This window comes from Tauraco erythrolophus, chromosome 2, assembly GCF_009769465.1.
Source record: "Tauraco erythrolophus isolate bTauEry1 chromosome 2, bTauEry1.pri, whole genome shotgun sequence".
NCBI lineage: Eukaryota > Metazoa > Chordata > Aves > Musophagiformes > Musophagidae > Tauraco > Tauraco erythrolophus.
The window spans coordinates 72,693,180-72,708,658 of record NC_141466.1 but is presented as its reverse complement, the minus strand read 5'-3'; the positions used below and the strand labels follow the sequence as shown (position 1 = coordinate 72,708,658).

Below are 15,479 nucleotides of genomic sequence, written 5' to 3'. Positions count from 1 at the left end.
CGTAAGGGAGGAAATGAAGAAGAGGGAGCCAGGTTCTTCCCAGCGGTGCCCCGCACCTGGACCAGAGGCCATGGGCACAAAATATGAAATCCCATCGGAATATAAGATATGCTTTATTATGAGGGTGCCTGAGTCCTGGCACAAGTTGCTCAGAGAAGTGGTGGAGCCTCTCTCCATGGAGAGATTCAGAAGCTGCCTGGACAGAGTCCTGCGCAACCAGCTCTGACCCCACTGGAGCAGTGGGGTTGGACTAGAGAGACCCAGAGGTCCCTTCCAACCCCAGCCAGTCTGGGTTTCTGTGAAACCTGGTGGCACTGGGATTCCACTTAAGCTAGGTAAGGATGAGATGATGTCAGTGGATGGGAGAGAATCAGAGGAAAGGATGAGAGCAGTACCTGCCTTTCCAGCAATGGGTGAGAAACCACCCGTCTTTCTGGATCTGGACTATACATTTTAGAGTCTCAATGCAGCAGTTTTTTTGTATCAGCACACACTCACTGCAAAGGGGGTTTCTCCCCATGGCTGTTTCATCTCTCCAGCACTGACATGTCTCTGCCAATTTAGATTCAGGTATTGCAAACCTCTAACTCAAGATTTTTCCCAACAATTTAAAGGAAAGCAGCCATCTGCTTACTTACGACCAGTTTTAACTCTGATGTGTTTATGAACTAAAACCTGATCCTTATTTCTTAAAGGACGTGATACTTATTGCCAGTATAGCGGCAGCGTGGTGTTCCAGGGTTAAAAGTTCTCGCTTGGAAATCATCTCTCTCTTCCCTCCAGTAATATTATAATTACTGAGCGCTTAAGACAGGAGGGCTGCATCCAGCCAGCTGTCTTCTGCAGGGCACACTGGCAAATAATCTGGGTTGCAGACATAATTAAAAATATGAAAGCTTTCTTGAATTCTTGCTTCACTCAATATGTTTTTCCTACTACTCTCCTCATAACACTGCTGTCTCCTTCCTGCTATCTGTATTTGCCCATTCTATCTGTTTTTTATAACTTTTCCTGCCTACGGCGGCAACCATGTTTAGGAAGAGGGGGAAGATGGGATATTTGATCAAAATGCCAGAATTCCACTGGAACCAAAACGAAGCAATGGATAGGGCATGCAATGTTCTTAATTTGATCCAAAGCTAGAGCAAACCATAGGCAGGTGAGTAAGAATGACTAAACTGTTACGGTGTTCTTTGGCAACACCTTATTCTCCTGTGTGCCTAGAAGGCAACTTATTCCCTGTGCTACAATTTGATGCCGCAAGAGTTGAGTTCAGGGAGGAGAGCTGTTGCGGTGGAAGATGATGACCATCAGAAACAGCTTTTTGTCCTGCAGACAGCTGCCGAACTGTTAAGCACAAACAGGTAAGCTATGCAGACATCAAGGCCTCCGTGTGGTTCCCTGTTTCTCTTTCGGGGTTTCTGATTTTTTTCCCCAAACCAATGAGATTAACAGAGAAACTGAGAACACTGTCTCAATTTTGGAACTCGCTAGCTCTGACGTATTTCATTACATTCAGAGACAGCACTGGAAGAAGGACGCTCAGTAAGTAGACATGTCAGAATAAGAAAGCTGAGGGGTGGAGGAAGGAGAGAGCAGAGACAGAGGGGAGTGAATATAAAAGTGGGGGAATGCTGGTGGGGAAGGCTGGTGGGAGCATGAGCATGGGGAATTCAGAGATGAAGAGCAGAAAATTATTAGGCATGTAAAGACAGAGGCTGGGAAGAGAGGAGAAAAGTAGATGGAGTGTAGGTTTGGAAATAGTGTATGGCTGGAAATGGAGGATCAGCTTGCCCAGAGTTCCCTTCCAATTTGTGATTCTGTGAAACAGGGACCTACAGACCAGAGAAAAAGAAGAACTGCTGAGCACAAGAGGAGGAAAGAGGAATGTTTCTAACAACCCCTGAGTGTTTGCTCACTCTCTTAAAAGAGAAAAGCCTTTGCAGATGTTGGAGAGAAACGATTGCCAGCCAGGCTTAAAGAGGGATGAGGAAGGGAAAGCAGAGTATAATTAATATCTTGCTGAATTAGTGAGAAGCAATTTTCTAAGGATTCAAATGAAAGTGGAAGCTTGACTCTGAACTTCAGAAGAAAATCTGCCTAAAGTGACAACACAATCTTGCTTCTTTATTGCCAGCTATCAGCAGCAAGAAACATGGCAGTAACACTGAGGCTTCTGTTGAGAAACAGCCAAGAGGAAAAAGAAAGAAGAGAGAAGATTCCCTAAAGCTGGCATCTCATTTTGACATCAACTTGACTTTGTCTTTGCTGGAAATAAAGCTCCAGTTTATACAGTCTTATCTTACCCTGTAATATTCTCCTCAATAAGACGCCCTAATTACATCCTTCTCGCTCGCTGCAGATCCTTTCCCAGGGCCACAGGCGCCCCTCTTAGCTGAACACCATCCTGAGTGTTGCTTATCAGCTGGAAAAAGTCAGGAAAAGAGGCTGGGCTGGAAAAGGTAAATCCTATCTGGAACACATCATGATTTCATCTGTCTGTGACAAGCGTTCGTAATCCCTGGACTAGCACCTCCTCTGCAACTTGATTCATAAATCCTTGCAGATTTTTACTTTACTAAGGAGTAAATCTAACCCTGATAAAGCATTTCCTTTCTAAGGATCATGGAAAACTAAACAATGCAGCTGAGGAAACACCTGCAAATAAGCCACTCAGGGAACTACTTCATCTTGCATTTTCATTAGGAGAAATAAATCAAGTGAAGTACAAACACTTACCCATTCCAAACCTGAGTGCACACAATTAACACCATCTACACAACAATCACTCCCCAAGCATGGAAAATAATCAGTCCTCTTTCTCTCCCAACACCCAGCAGAGGTGCAGCACAAAGTCAGTGTGCTCTCCTTCCCCTTCTTCCCTCCACTGTACCCACAGAATTCCTTGGAAGGGAGCGTATTGGCCCTAATTAGGGGAAGAAGTTGGTGGATTTAATTATTTTGCTTAAAAGACCTTCCATTTACTAAAACAGACTGTAGAAAGCTAATCACACTCATCGAAGGGTTAGGTGAAAAGAAACAACAGCTTATATCCATCCTCTAAAATAATAATTGAAAAAAGTCCAGATGCTTATTTAGGGACGAAGCAAAAGCACTAAATAGCACAATAATTTGAATCACCTTTAGGAGAGAGGGATGTTTACTATGAGACAGCCAGGAAGTCCTGAATTACTTCCCTGCAGAGTGCAGTTTCAATGAGAAAGATGATTTACCAGAGAAATCAAATTACTGCAACAATCCCTAAAACAAGTTCCAGATTATGCTACTTACCTGTTTGAGAGCCTTCTTGCTGTGCTTCTGGGATGAGGAGATGACTTTGCCTGTCTGGATGGAAGGTGACGGACAGCCCGACTGAGGAGAGGACGTCTGTGACAGTCTAGATGACACTACAAGAAAAAAAAGATATATATACACATAATCTGACCTTTTATATTTGCCTGCAGCACGTTAGCCAGTCCTCACCGTTTCAGATCATCTCAGGAGGCTCATGAAAACTGCACCTTTAGCCAATGTTACTTTTGCACGGAGAATCATTTCTATTCCCTCCCCACCACCAAGGCAGCTTCTTTCCTCTGAAAGCCAACAGCAATTCCTACAACCAACTTCTGATTTTTAATCTCTTTTTTATTGATCTTGTAAATAGCTGCTATCAAACAATGCTGCAGCTTGAGAAAAAGCTTCAGGTTCACCCAAGTTTAGCTAATTCAAATCTAAACCAAAATACAGGCAATGGTTGTCTTCATCTGGAACGACCTGTGGTCAGACACCTAATTGGCAGCAGTTTCTGACCAGATTAAGTCTGAATTCCATGCAAGAACCAGAAGATAAATGACATGCAAATGAAGCGGAATTTGATTATCACTTGCTCTTTTTCAAAAAGAAATATGGGAATATACAGGATATTCCAGTAAATGGACGCATATTCTCAGTGGAGGAGCCTAGATGCTTAAAGAAATCTAGTCCTACCCACGGGGAGTCCTAAAAGCAAGGCTTCGAGTTTCAGGGGATTTAGGCTTTTAAATGGTCTCATTACAACCAATAAACCAGCGACAGGAATTAAGTAACGGCTGGGCACATGGCCTAAATATACCTGTTCGGCACAGGACACTCAAACTGCTCTGCTCTGGCGGCAGTGGGGTGATGGATCCACAGCCAGGCAGGGAAAACATTCGGTCCCAGTCTCTCATAATCATGGTTTTGCCTCGTATTGTCTTGGCAAATGCATATTGTACTGGCCAGCGGCCAAGGTTGACCCACCACACACACATACACGAAGGCAGGTAACAAGCACACTGTTCAGCTGCCGGGACTGAAAGAATTCAACAAAAAACCACAAAAGCCAAGTGACATTAACTGGAATGCTTTACGTTGCGCGATGGCCTTAACAAATCAAACATTACGTACGCATAGCCAACAACGTCCATGAGACACAGGGGCACCTGCAAGGAACTCTAAAGGTAAATCTGTGAGACTGGGTACGGAGGCAGCCAGTTAGAAAGAAAACAACAGAAGTTGGCAAATTCTTGGTCTGTAGATATACCTGGACACGTATTTGTACAGATGCTGCTGCCCACTGTAAGATCAAGGAAACAAAACGAAGAGTAAAAGAATGTTTGATCCCAGGGGATTGACCACTACCATAAAGGATGATAAACAGGTTCACATGTAAACTATTTAAATTATTGCTTTCTGAAGCAATAATACATGAGGCTAACCTGGTATCCTTCTGCAACAGAAAGGAGTTAAGAGATAATGACAGCAGCTCTTTGTTAACGATAGTCGCAGTGGGATCTCACTCAGTATCCACAGAGAAGCGAAGCTCCCGAGAACAATGCAGTGACAGTAAGCATCAGAAAGCAACTTTTCAATAAAATGCATAGAACTAGTAACAACAAACTATAAAAAGTAAAATTCTCACATGTGGCACAGATATTAAATGAAAAGAGCAAGTTTTTTTAGAAGGCATACACAATAGAGATGAGGTAATATCAGGCTCTGAAATGTCATGAGAAACAACAACAACAAAAAGGCATAATAAGAAACCGTTAATTTAAAAATCACTAACAAGATTATGATACTCAGACAATATATGCACGACAAAGATGACACAGTGGCACAACAAGCAGAATTACCACTTGAAAGGCAAAAAAAACCCCAACGACCTCCGATATTATACCAAGACTTGGAAAGCAAAGGTTACATCTATACTTCGAAAGAGCAGTAAGAATGTTTGTAAACTGGCGCTTGCCTCTCAATATGGCTGAAACTGCAGTTCAAGAAGGTGATGCTGGTGCTGGAAAGGTCATAGTCTGATCAGCACCTGGAGAGGAAAAGCTGATCTCACAAACCCATTGGAATTCTTTGAACGTGTCGATAAAGAGAACAGGAAGAAAAGAAAGTTTGGTGCTGAGAGTTCACTCACGCTTCCAGAGATTTGCAACAAAAGGCTTCTACAAATTATTCGGCTATTGTTTAAAAACCAAAGAACTGGCATTACTCTGATGCTGCGTGAGACAGAAGGCAAAGAACAGAATCAAATGGTAATCAGGCAAGAAAACAGCAAAAATTCTGCAAAGTCACGTACTCCATAGGGAGCATTTAGTGCTTAGTGATAGACTGGATGGCAGGAAACAATAATATATAAAATATTTAATTGAGTCTAGGTCAGAGAGAGTTGTGTGGAAATTCAGAGAACTATAACCCAGAGAACAAAAGACCAAAAATACAAAGTAAAACATTAAAAAAGAAGCAAGCAGATTTTTGGAGGGAAAAAAACCAAGATACTCACAGAACCTGTAGTAATCTAAATGAACTGTGTCATCTCAGGAAATTACTGCTGACAGGTGCATGAAAATGGCCAGCAAGATGATGCTACGTGTAAGGATGGAACGACGAAGCATGGAAAAGTCTTACGGTGAATTCACATTGACTGCTTCACTCACATACTGTAGTGCTGATCACACAACATCAACAAAACTCAATGGGATTCAGGAAAGTAAAGAAAACTGTCAAGGACATAGGGAAAAGCCTGGGAAACTGAGCTATTCTATATTATTCTCAAAGGAAGGACCATGAGCGAAGCATACAAAATGAAATGATGTAGCTCCGTGTCTGGGCTCCCTGTTTGTGCGGGGAAAGCACCGTGCTCTCAGCCCAGGAGCCCGGGCACAGCCGAGCCATCGGCATCGCTCCTACACTGCCCGGGTACGTTCCCAGTCCACCGCTGCTGCAAACACAGCCCTCGACTGGACAAATGCTGCACTCTCGTACTTGTTGAACTGATCCATGCTTTGTCGTTGTTAAATGTGAAGAAAACACGACTTTGGTTTAACATTTAAAACCCATGCACAGAAACAGATTGACTTACTGGTTTCAAGACATTTGCATAGCAGAAACATAAACCACATCCTCTTTGAAGCCTATCACTGCTGAAGCTACAAGTTCTGCACGAAATAGAAACATTAAGCCAAATACAGACTACTCTTCTCCAGCCTCATATTCTATTCACATTTTAATTTTTATGCTGTCTTTGAATAAAGAAAAATACCTACAAGAAAGCTGGAGAGGAGCTTTGGATGAGGGCGTGTAGTGACAGGACAAGGGGCAATGGCTTTAAACTGAAAGAGGGGAGATTTCGATGAGATCTAAGGAAAAAATGCTTCCCTCTGAGGGTGGTGAGGCACTGGAACAGGTTGCCCAGAAAAGTTGTGGCTGCCCCATCCCTGGAAGTGTTCAAGGCCAGACTGGATGAGGCTTTGAGCAACCTGGTATAGTGGAGGGTGTCCCTGCCCATGGCAGGGGGTTGGAACTGGATGATCTTTGAGGTCCCTTCCAACCGAAACCATTCTATGATTTTAAACCAGGAAAGGCAGCACAGACTAAACTCCACACCTGGGAGGACAACTCATCCCTGCAGCAGGCACAACAAAGCTGCATTATGATATTTTGTGTGTCCTCTGACAGTATAAAAGCCCCGCGTGCCCCAACGGCCGCCGTGTTGGACTGACAGCTGTAACCGCAACACATTCTCAAGAACAAACAGGAGAACTTGAGAAAGCCAACCAAGCCAGAGCTCCCCGGGCTCAGCTGCGGGCCCCCCCAGCAAAGGGGGGTGGATGGGAGGATAAACCTGTGAGAGTACACCCCTGGGTCCTCAGACCCAAAAACTCTGAGAAAGGTTACATCCTTTTAAGAACTTTGCACGCAGCCAAGCAGAGGTGTAACACAAAGAATATTTTTCTGCACGTGCACATCTGTCTCCCACAAGGACGAGGCTTGACAAGCTGAGCTGCTTTCCATTAGGTTTAAAAAGAATTGCAGTACAGCGAGTTCTGTCTTCACTTCAGGCTTTCTAATAATTTGAAAAATATGTGGAGCTGAGATTATACCTCTTAATGCCCTTAAATCCTAAGAGCACTTTTGGAGCGGAGCTGCAGAAATAATTACAGGATGTAAAGCAACACCCAGGAAAGCAGTGTGTCCAGTAAGCCACTCTGATTTTAAAACACTCGATGAGTTGCTTCGTGCTGTTTCTATGTAAATAAGGATCTCTCCTTGATTAGCTAAAGATTAGGGAAGACTGTGGTCCAGTATCGGACAGAAATGAATTTCAGTAGATTTTGTGAATTAGAAACACTGAACAGAATCCCCTCATCCCAAGGAGGCACAGGAGAGATGGGATGGAGACGTCCCCTTGATAATGAGCAGCAAGGACAGAAACGTGACTAAAGGGCAGTGACAAAAAACCCTCAGGTACTGGAGAGTGCTGCTTGGAGAAGCAATTAAACATAGGCATCCTGAGCCAGGATAGCTTCAAAACGAGTGACTCTGTGCCCTCGGCCCGCAGTCACCGTGCCAGCTGGTTCATTCATGAGCTTTCAGTGCTTCCTGCTGTTGGTCTGGCTGGGAAAGGAGTTTGCCAGGTGAAACGTTAACGGTTCTCAGATTAAAGTAGATGAGATAAAGTGGAACATGTGTCAGCCAAACCTCACGAACCCTGAGCTGTGAGATAAACTAAGAATGGATCCAATACAGTCCCACATCCCAGCTGCAAGAAGAAATACTGGAGGAAGATCCATCTGCACTCAATTACAGCTGTAATTTGTGGGACAGAGGCTCCTTTACACTTCAGACTTCTTACTTGAAATGTCATTGACTCAGGGCATTTCTTCTAAGAAATTAAATTATAACAGAACTTTAATTATGTTAAAGGTCAATTAAATTAGAAATTTCAGTCTGGGAAGATCTGATGACATTTTACAAGGTATTGGGTTCCCTTAAGATTTGCAAACCCTAAACCATCGGTCAATCAGTTCTCTCATATACATTCGTAAAGAAACTGTGCTAACTGTGCCAAGGGAAGTAGTAAGATTTATTTGTCAATAGTTTATTGAAGCAGGTGAGTGCTTAATTCTTTTAGAAAAATTGCAGTAAATTGCTGCAAATACTGACGGCAGGACGTAGTCTAGGGACCCCTTCTAATAGAAACGGTAAGACTGAACAGTTTCATCAAGACGCTGTCGCATGTCTTTCCCTTCAGAGCCCCAATTCAGTTAACGCCAAGGACTTTCTGTTTGACCCTCTTGGATGAGGGAATGCATTGATCGACCACAGCCTCAAACTAGGCAACTGAAGCAGGTTTAACCACACATCCATTTAACAGAGTGCCACTAAGCACAGACTCATAGCTCTCATCTGGTGCTTGGTACCAGTGCAGTTCCGTACACTGCATGAGACTGAAAATAACAGAAAGACGAAGATGCTCAAAATATTTCAAAATATTTTTACTTTTTTTTTTTCCTCTTCTTGGATGTCTCATCTTGCACAGGTTATTCACCTCGTAGAGTGTGAAACGTAGCGGGATATTTGTTTGAAATCCTATTGGCTTCCAGTGCACATCTGCTCACTTGCCTATGACGACATTTTATAATAATATTCTGGCTAATGTTTTGTCTTTCACAAATGGTGTCAGGCAAACAACAATGAGAAAATACGCAGGCATAGCTGATCCTGCTTTGGGGCAGCAAAATTGACTGTACAGCTGTAATGTCCCTTTAAGCTCGACAAGTCTATTAGACGCAACTATAGAGATCTTTGCTCACTCAGCCAATAATTTACTTTTTGATTTACTGCTGTATCCTCCCTTGTAACTGCATGGAGCGCAGCCGGCCGCAGGACTGGGCTATTCGGAGCACAGTGGTTAAAGCCAGTGCAGCAAAACACCTGGAGCAGCGCTGAGCCAGAGAGGAGGGAAGAGAAGAGCAGAAGGAGATCTTAGAGTGAAACCACAGCAATGATGACAGGACTCTAACTTTTTTGGCAGGCACTCAGGCAATTCCTAAATCAAGATTAAGATTTTCTTAAACTGATGTAGCAGAAATGAGTGCTGGGTTTCTCAGGCTTGTTTCAGAAGAGATGCAGAGGACACCGCTGAAGAAAGCAAGAATAAAGAATGACCTTGTGTTTATACTACAGTCTTAGAATCATAGAATAGAATAGAATCATAGAATCGTTAGGGTTGGAAGGGACCTTAAAGATCATCTAGTTACAACCCCCCCTGCCAAGGGCAGGGAAACCCTCCACTACACCAGGTTGCCCAAAGCCTCATCCAACCTGGCCTTGAACACTTCCAGGGATGGGGCATCTACAACTTCTCTGGGCAACCTGTTCCAGTGCATCACCACCCTCAGAGGGAAAAATTTCTTTCTTATATCTAATCTAAATCTGCCCTCTTTCAGTTTAAATCCATTGCCCCTTGTCCTATCACTACACACCCTTGTAAAAAGTCCCTCTCCAGCTTTCTTGTAGGCCCCGTTTAGGTACTGGAAAGCTGCTATAAGATCACCCTGGAGCCTTCTCTTCTCCAGGCTGAACAGCCCCAACTCTCTCAGCCTGTCTTCATAGCAGAGGTGCTCCAGCCCTCGGATCATCTTCGTGGCCCTCCTCTGGACTCGTTCCAGTCTTACTTTAGTGGCTCCAAAAGAAAATCACTCTTTGGGTCACTCGGCTTAAGGTCAACCTCGGCAGTTTGCTTTACCAAACACCGGCATATGGGTGTCTTGACCAATGTGCTAACTGCTTAACAGCACAGAACAAGATAAAACCATTAAAAATGTGCTAGAAGTAAAGGAAAAATACATCTGCAATTGTTGGGAGAATTTGGGAGTCAAAATACTTTCACATCAGAAGGAAAAAAGATAGAACAGTTTGTGAAACAAAAATTAATCTGACAAGAGTCTTTTGCTTGAGCTACGGCTGCAGACAACCAAAACCCACCTACCCGAATACTACTCACGTAAAAACACCGCACAGACCCCATATTTTGACATTTCACAGGCTCAGCGATGTCAGCAAAGGGCACAGTCTTCTGAGCCGCTCGCACGACGGTTCCTGGAACTGTGGGGTTTTACTGGATCTCTCATCCCTTATCTTTTACAGATCAGAGCTAATTATAGTTTCAAATACACTACGCAATAAAAGAAACTCTCATCTTTAGGTAAGAGGAAACCAACTGTTTTTGAACAATGAAATCGTTCTGCTAAATTTATACTCGGAGCAGTAGATAAAAAAATCTACCAGGGATAAAAAGCCTTTTGCTGGATAACTGCTTCATGAGCATCACCTAACAAACTGCTCTGGCTGCATGTGCAGCAGCAATCAATGCCCTCTTGTGAATGGGCAACGCATCCTGATAATTCATTACACCTATTAGGAGTCTGAAAACTGTAATTCCGCTGCCAGCATAAATTCCATTTATTATTTGGCACAGAAGCAGCGCTCTTCTGTACAGTCTTCGGGAATGAGATACTTACTTTCTGCCTTTAAAAGGACCAAAATCCAGCAGGATTTAGACACAAAACATGTCTCATCAGCAGAGCTCGGTGCAAAGCCACATGGGCACATGGACTAAGTACTCACCTCTGCATCCCAGCTGGAGCTCAGAAGTAGGAGCTCTACGGGGGTTTTGTCTCTGATTTTGTTTGGGCTTGGGAAAGTACAATATGAAAAATAAATTAAAATAGTAGATCCAAAGTTCCCGCTCAAGGGGTTGCACGCATTTCCATGGGGTTATCTCCCTCGAAATCGACACGTTCAGAAAGGAAAGTTTGCACTTCACTCATTTGGAAAGAAAGCACAGTCAAGCCAAACTAAAAATACGATACCCCCCCCCCCCTTCAACTATGTGCAGTCATAAGCTTAAAATAACCCAATTTTAAACAGCTAATGGGATCCAGATGTATAACATGAAAAAATTCTGGTTGAAAGCCATTGAAACATGTTTTGAGAAGCACACAAATGTCTCTGGTTAATCCAATGCCCTTCTTTCCTACAGGTATGCAGCTCACAGAATGAGAATGGGAACTCGACCTTGAATTCGTACCAAAACAATATCATACTTACAAGTGAGACAACCATTTTAAAAGAGTTCTCCCTCACATGACTGTTCCCTGCTAAAATGAAGGAAGAAATAATGCCCAAAAATACTGTCCAATGGCGACTTCCCAGAACTCCCCCTCCTGCACTTACCCTGGGTAAGGCTGAAACTCGTACTGCTCCGATGAGGATTACACATTCCTGTTATCAGATTATGTTTTTGTAAACATAAAAAAGATCAACTGTTTGCTTCATCCAGAGAGACTGGAGTGTATCTTCCACTGGCAGCTCTGAGAAACAAACTAAGTACTCAACAAGTCTGTGTCTGATCACTCATACGTTTCCATGCTCCGGTCATCCCACCTAACCTCTCTGCCCTTTTCTTTTTGCCTCATTTAAAGCTTTCTTAAGAGTAAATTTATTCATATACATGCTTTCTTGATTATGCTGGGTAATTCCTCCGCTCCAGGAAAGGACATCAATTAAATACTAACAAACACCTTAAGAAAGAGGAGGAAAGAGAAAAGGAAAGATCCAGCTCTACAGCTCTCTCCTCTAGTGAAGAAATAAAGCTGGCACCAAGTGGCTCTCACTAAGGAGCTTTACATCACAAAGAGTATAGTATTGGATCACTTAGAGAAAGGTCTGACAACCGAGCAGCCAAACATCCTACATCAAATACTCAAGACACCACCACCAAAACCAACTCTCTGTGTCCATGACGGCTCTTCACCAGAGGGACGGGTCAATGTGGAGCTCTTTGGGATGCAGGACCAAGCACAGCCCTTCAGACTGGCTGCAGTACTCACCACCCCAGGCCAGGAACATCCAGCAGCATTATAAACCTTTCAGACAACATCTCTGTCGCAAAGCCCTATCAGTGACAGGGATCTCCCAATTAACAAACCCCAGGCTTACCTAAATGACACAGAAGTAGTTCTGGTTTCAGCCCAGGCATGGGGCGGGCACACGAGTACGTTTATTATTCACGGCATGCAGCACATCTAGGAACACCAGTGGCAGACTGTTAGACCATGCTGCAGACAGCATGCGTGCGAAAGGAATGAGAAGTCCCCAACCCAGCAGGCTCAGAATCTAATTATAAAACAAATGAAACTAAAAGAAACAGTAAAAAGAACCGCTTGGTGGTTTGTACCCCTACCACTTCCTAAGCTTAAGCATTTTCAAGTTTTCTGGAGGACACATGGCAATGACAAAGGCAAAGGCACAGCTCTCTGGTGTTCAGAAAAGTCAAATCATTATCATCAAAATGTTCTGAACTTAGAGATATTTTTTGATCCAAACAACATTCCAGCTGTACTGGAAGGAAGAAGAAAAAGTATTTTACATAGATGTGTTAAAAAATTACATCTGTAAGTGCTAATTGCCTCAGCTGACATCAAATCAGCCAACATCAATGAGTTGTTCTGTTGTTGAGATTTTCTTTTTTGTTGAAAAACAAACATTACAGCAGATGTATGCCTTTAGGAAAAAGTCAAGATTGTAAAGGTGCATGATAAATCTGAGTTATTCACGACATGCACAAAGGCAGCCCAGGTAGCTGACAGAAGCAGTCATTTATTCTCACTGTTGATGAACACCCAATGGTCACTGAAAGTCATTTGACAACCGACCTTAGCAGATGCCCTTCTGGTCTCAGTACATTACTGCAAAGATTTCAGTGTTTGCTTTTTACTTTACCTAAAATACAAGCTGCCATGTCAAGAAGACTTCTCTCTTCCCTAAAAAATACCTTTAGATTCATAGATTCATAGATTCATAGATTCATAGATTTCTAGGTTGGAAAAGACCTTAGAGATCATCGAGTCCAACCATCCCTAATCCCCATTAAACCATATCCTCAAGTAGCTCATCCACCCTATTCTTAAACACATCCAGGGATGGGGACTCAACCACTTCCCTGGGCAGCCTATTCCAGTGGCTGACAACCCTTTCAGAGAAGAAATACTTCCTAACATCCAACCTGAATCTCCCCTGACTAAGCTTATGCCCATTTCCTCTTGTTCTATCTCCCATCACTAATGTAAAGAGCCCTTCCCCTAACTCCCCACCGTCTTTTCTCAAGTATTTATAGGCCATAATCAGGTCTCCCCTCAGCCTCCTCTTCTCCAGGCTAAACAGCCCCAACTCCCTCAGCCACTCCTCATAAGTTTTATTTTCCAGCCCCTTGACCAGTTTAGTCGCCCTTCTTTGGACTCGCTCCAGGAGCTCAATATCTCTCTTAAAGCGAGGGCCCAAAACTGGACACAATATTCCAGGTGCGGCCTCACCAGTGCCGAGTACAGGGGCAGGATCACTTCCCTGCTCCTGCTGGTCACACTATTCTTGATACATGCCAGTATCCCATTGGCCTTTTTGGCCACCTGGGCACACTGCTGGCTCATATCAAGCCGGTAGTCAACCAACACCCTCAGGTCCTTTTCCGCCAGGCAGCTCTCCAGCCACTCCTCCCCGAGCCTATAGCGATGTTTGGGGTTTTTATACCCCAAGTGAAGGACTCTGCACTTGGCCTTATTAAAGCTCATGCCATTGGCCTCAGCCCAACGATCCAGTCTGTTCAAATCCCTCTGAAGGGCCTCCCTACCCTCGAGCAGATCGACACAGCCTCCCAGCTTGGTGTCGTCCGCAAATTTACTGAGGGTACATTCAATCCCCTCATCCAGGTCATTGATAAAGATGTTAAACAGAACATCTAGAGCTCCAAGAACTCGGCAGTTCACATAAACTTCTCTCCTCTTGCATGCTGAGAAGCAGAAGTGAAATCATTCAGGTCAAGGCCAGTTGTGTAAAACCAAGAATTGAATCTCACAGTCCATCTTGCCAACACTTGCTGCCATAGAAAATCCAGGCGCTCGTGTTTCTGGTGACAGCACACTTGTACTTCAGGTCTGTTCCTGCAGGTCCCCCAGAGGCAGTGGAGAAAACCCATCCCAAATTCACAAGCGATACTGCTTCATGATCAGACCAAAAGATGGAAACACAGGCTGCGAATAACAGCACTGACAAAGAGTTACCCTGGCACAGTGGAAGAGCTGTCATCTTCACAGCCACCCACCTGATGACCAATGGCAGCCAAGTGACTCCTGCGTCAGGCTGGTGCAACGAGGGATCACAGAGGGATGTCGGCACTCTGTGAGTGCACTGGATACCAACGGCAGATGATGGCCTTGAAAGGGAGAGTGAGGAGGATGTGTTGCCCCACAAGGAAAAAATCTTCTTACATGGATGGTTTTATATGATGATATAAAAGTGGGGAGGAACGTCTCTGCTAAAGTGAGGGAAGACAGAAAAATCTTCCTCTGAGCATACCAGCATAAGAATTATTTTGAAAAAGGCCAATATTTTATGCTTTCACACCAGAAAAGCTTCTAGCACTAACATTCAACTACTAAAGGAGCCGGTTTTGACGTGACTGATACTCAACTGACAGCGTTCACTTTCCTGGTATCCTTTTGTTGCTCAGTTTGAACACGGCACCTGCTTCCAGGAGCCTCTACAACGGCCCTTGTCATTCCTTGCAGGAGTTCTCTCTCTCTGGATCTCAGATGATGTGCAATAGCCAGAGAATAGCTGTTATTTCAAGAGGTTGTTCCTCGAGTTCCAAGTCCTTTAGGAGGAAAATTTACAACCTACAGAATAGGCATACAAGTTGAGCAACTGCAGGTCAGGCTGGATGTGGACCTTGCTGTGCCAGCACCTCGGCTGTCGGGCAGGGCAGAAGCAGCAGCGCATCTCTCCTCCCTCACTTTTCAGGCGTTCGATTGAAAATGCAGCATGAAAGGTATTTCTGTATCACACGTGTGAAGAAGGAGAGAGATTAATGGCGCGACAGTACGCCCGCTCAGCGGGTTCGCTTTGGCCGCCACGGCCTGCGAGAGGAAACGCGGGCAGGTCACGGCCACCTCTGGCGTTCGGCAGCTCTACAGACACAGTCGCTCAAAACCCACCATCCTGTGCACACAGGATACAGCCTGCAGTCAGACTTCTTCCGAGACATACGCAAAAGCAGGGATATGGACTTAAGCACAGTGTCAGAAAGGCACTGCGGAAACAGAAACGGGGGC

At 44.1% G+C, this 15,479-nt stretch overlaps 1 protein-coding gene across 3 annotated transcripts in view; it reads right to left on the bottom strand.

Annotated features, from left to right (window-relative positions):
* Nucleotides 1–15,479, bottom strand: part of ASXL2 (ASXL transcriptional regulator 2) — a 128,392-nt gene that overhangs the window by 27,931 nt on the left and 84,982 nt on the right. For all 3 annotated transcript variants that reach the window (XM_086631460.1, XM_086631459.1, XM_086631458.1), the window contains one exon: nt 3,292–3,407. In XM_086631460.1, coding sequence (XP_086487586.1) covers nt 3,292–3,407 — 116 coding nt within the window. The remainder of the gene's footprint in view (nt 1–3,291; nt 3,408–15,479) is intronic.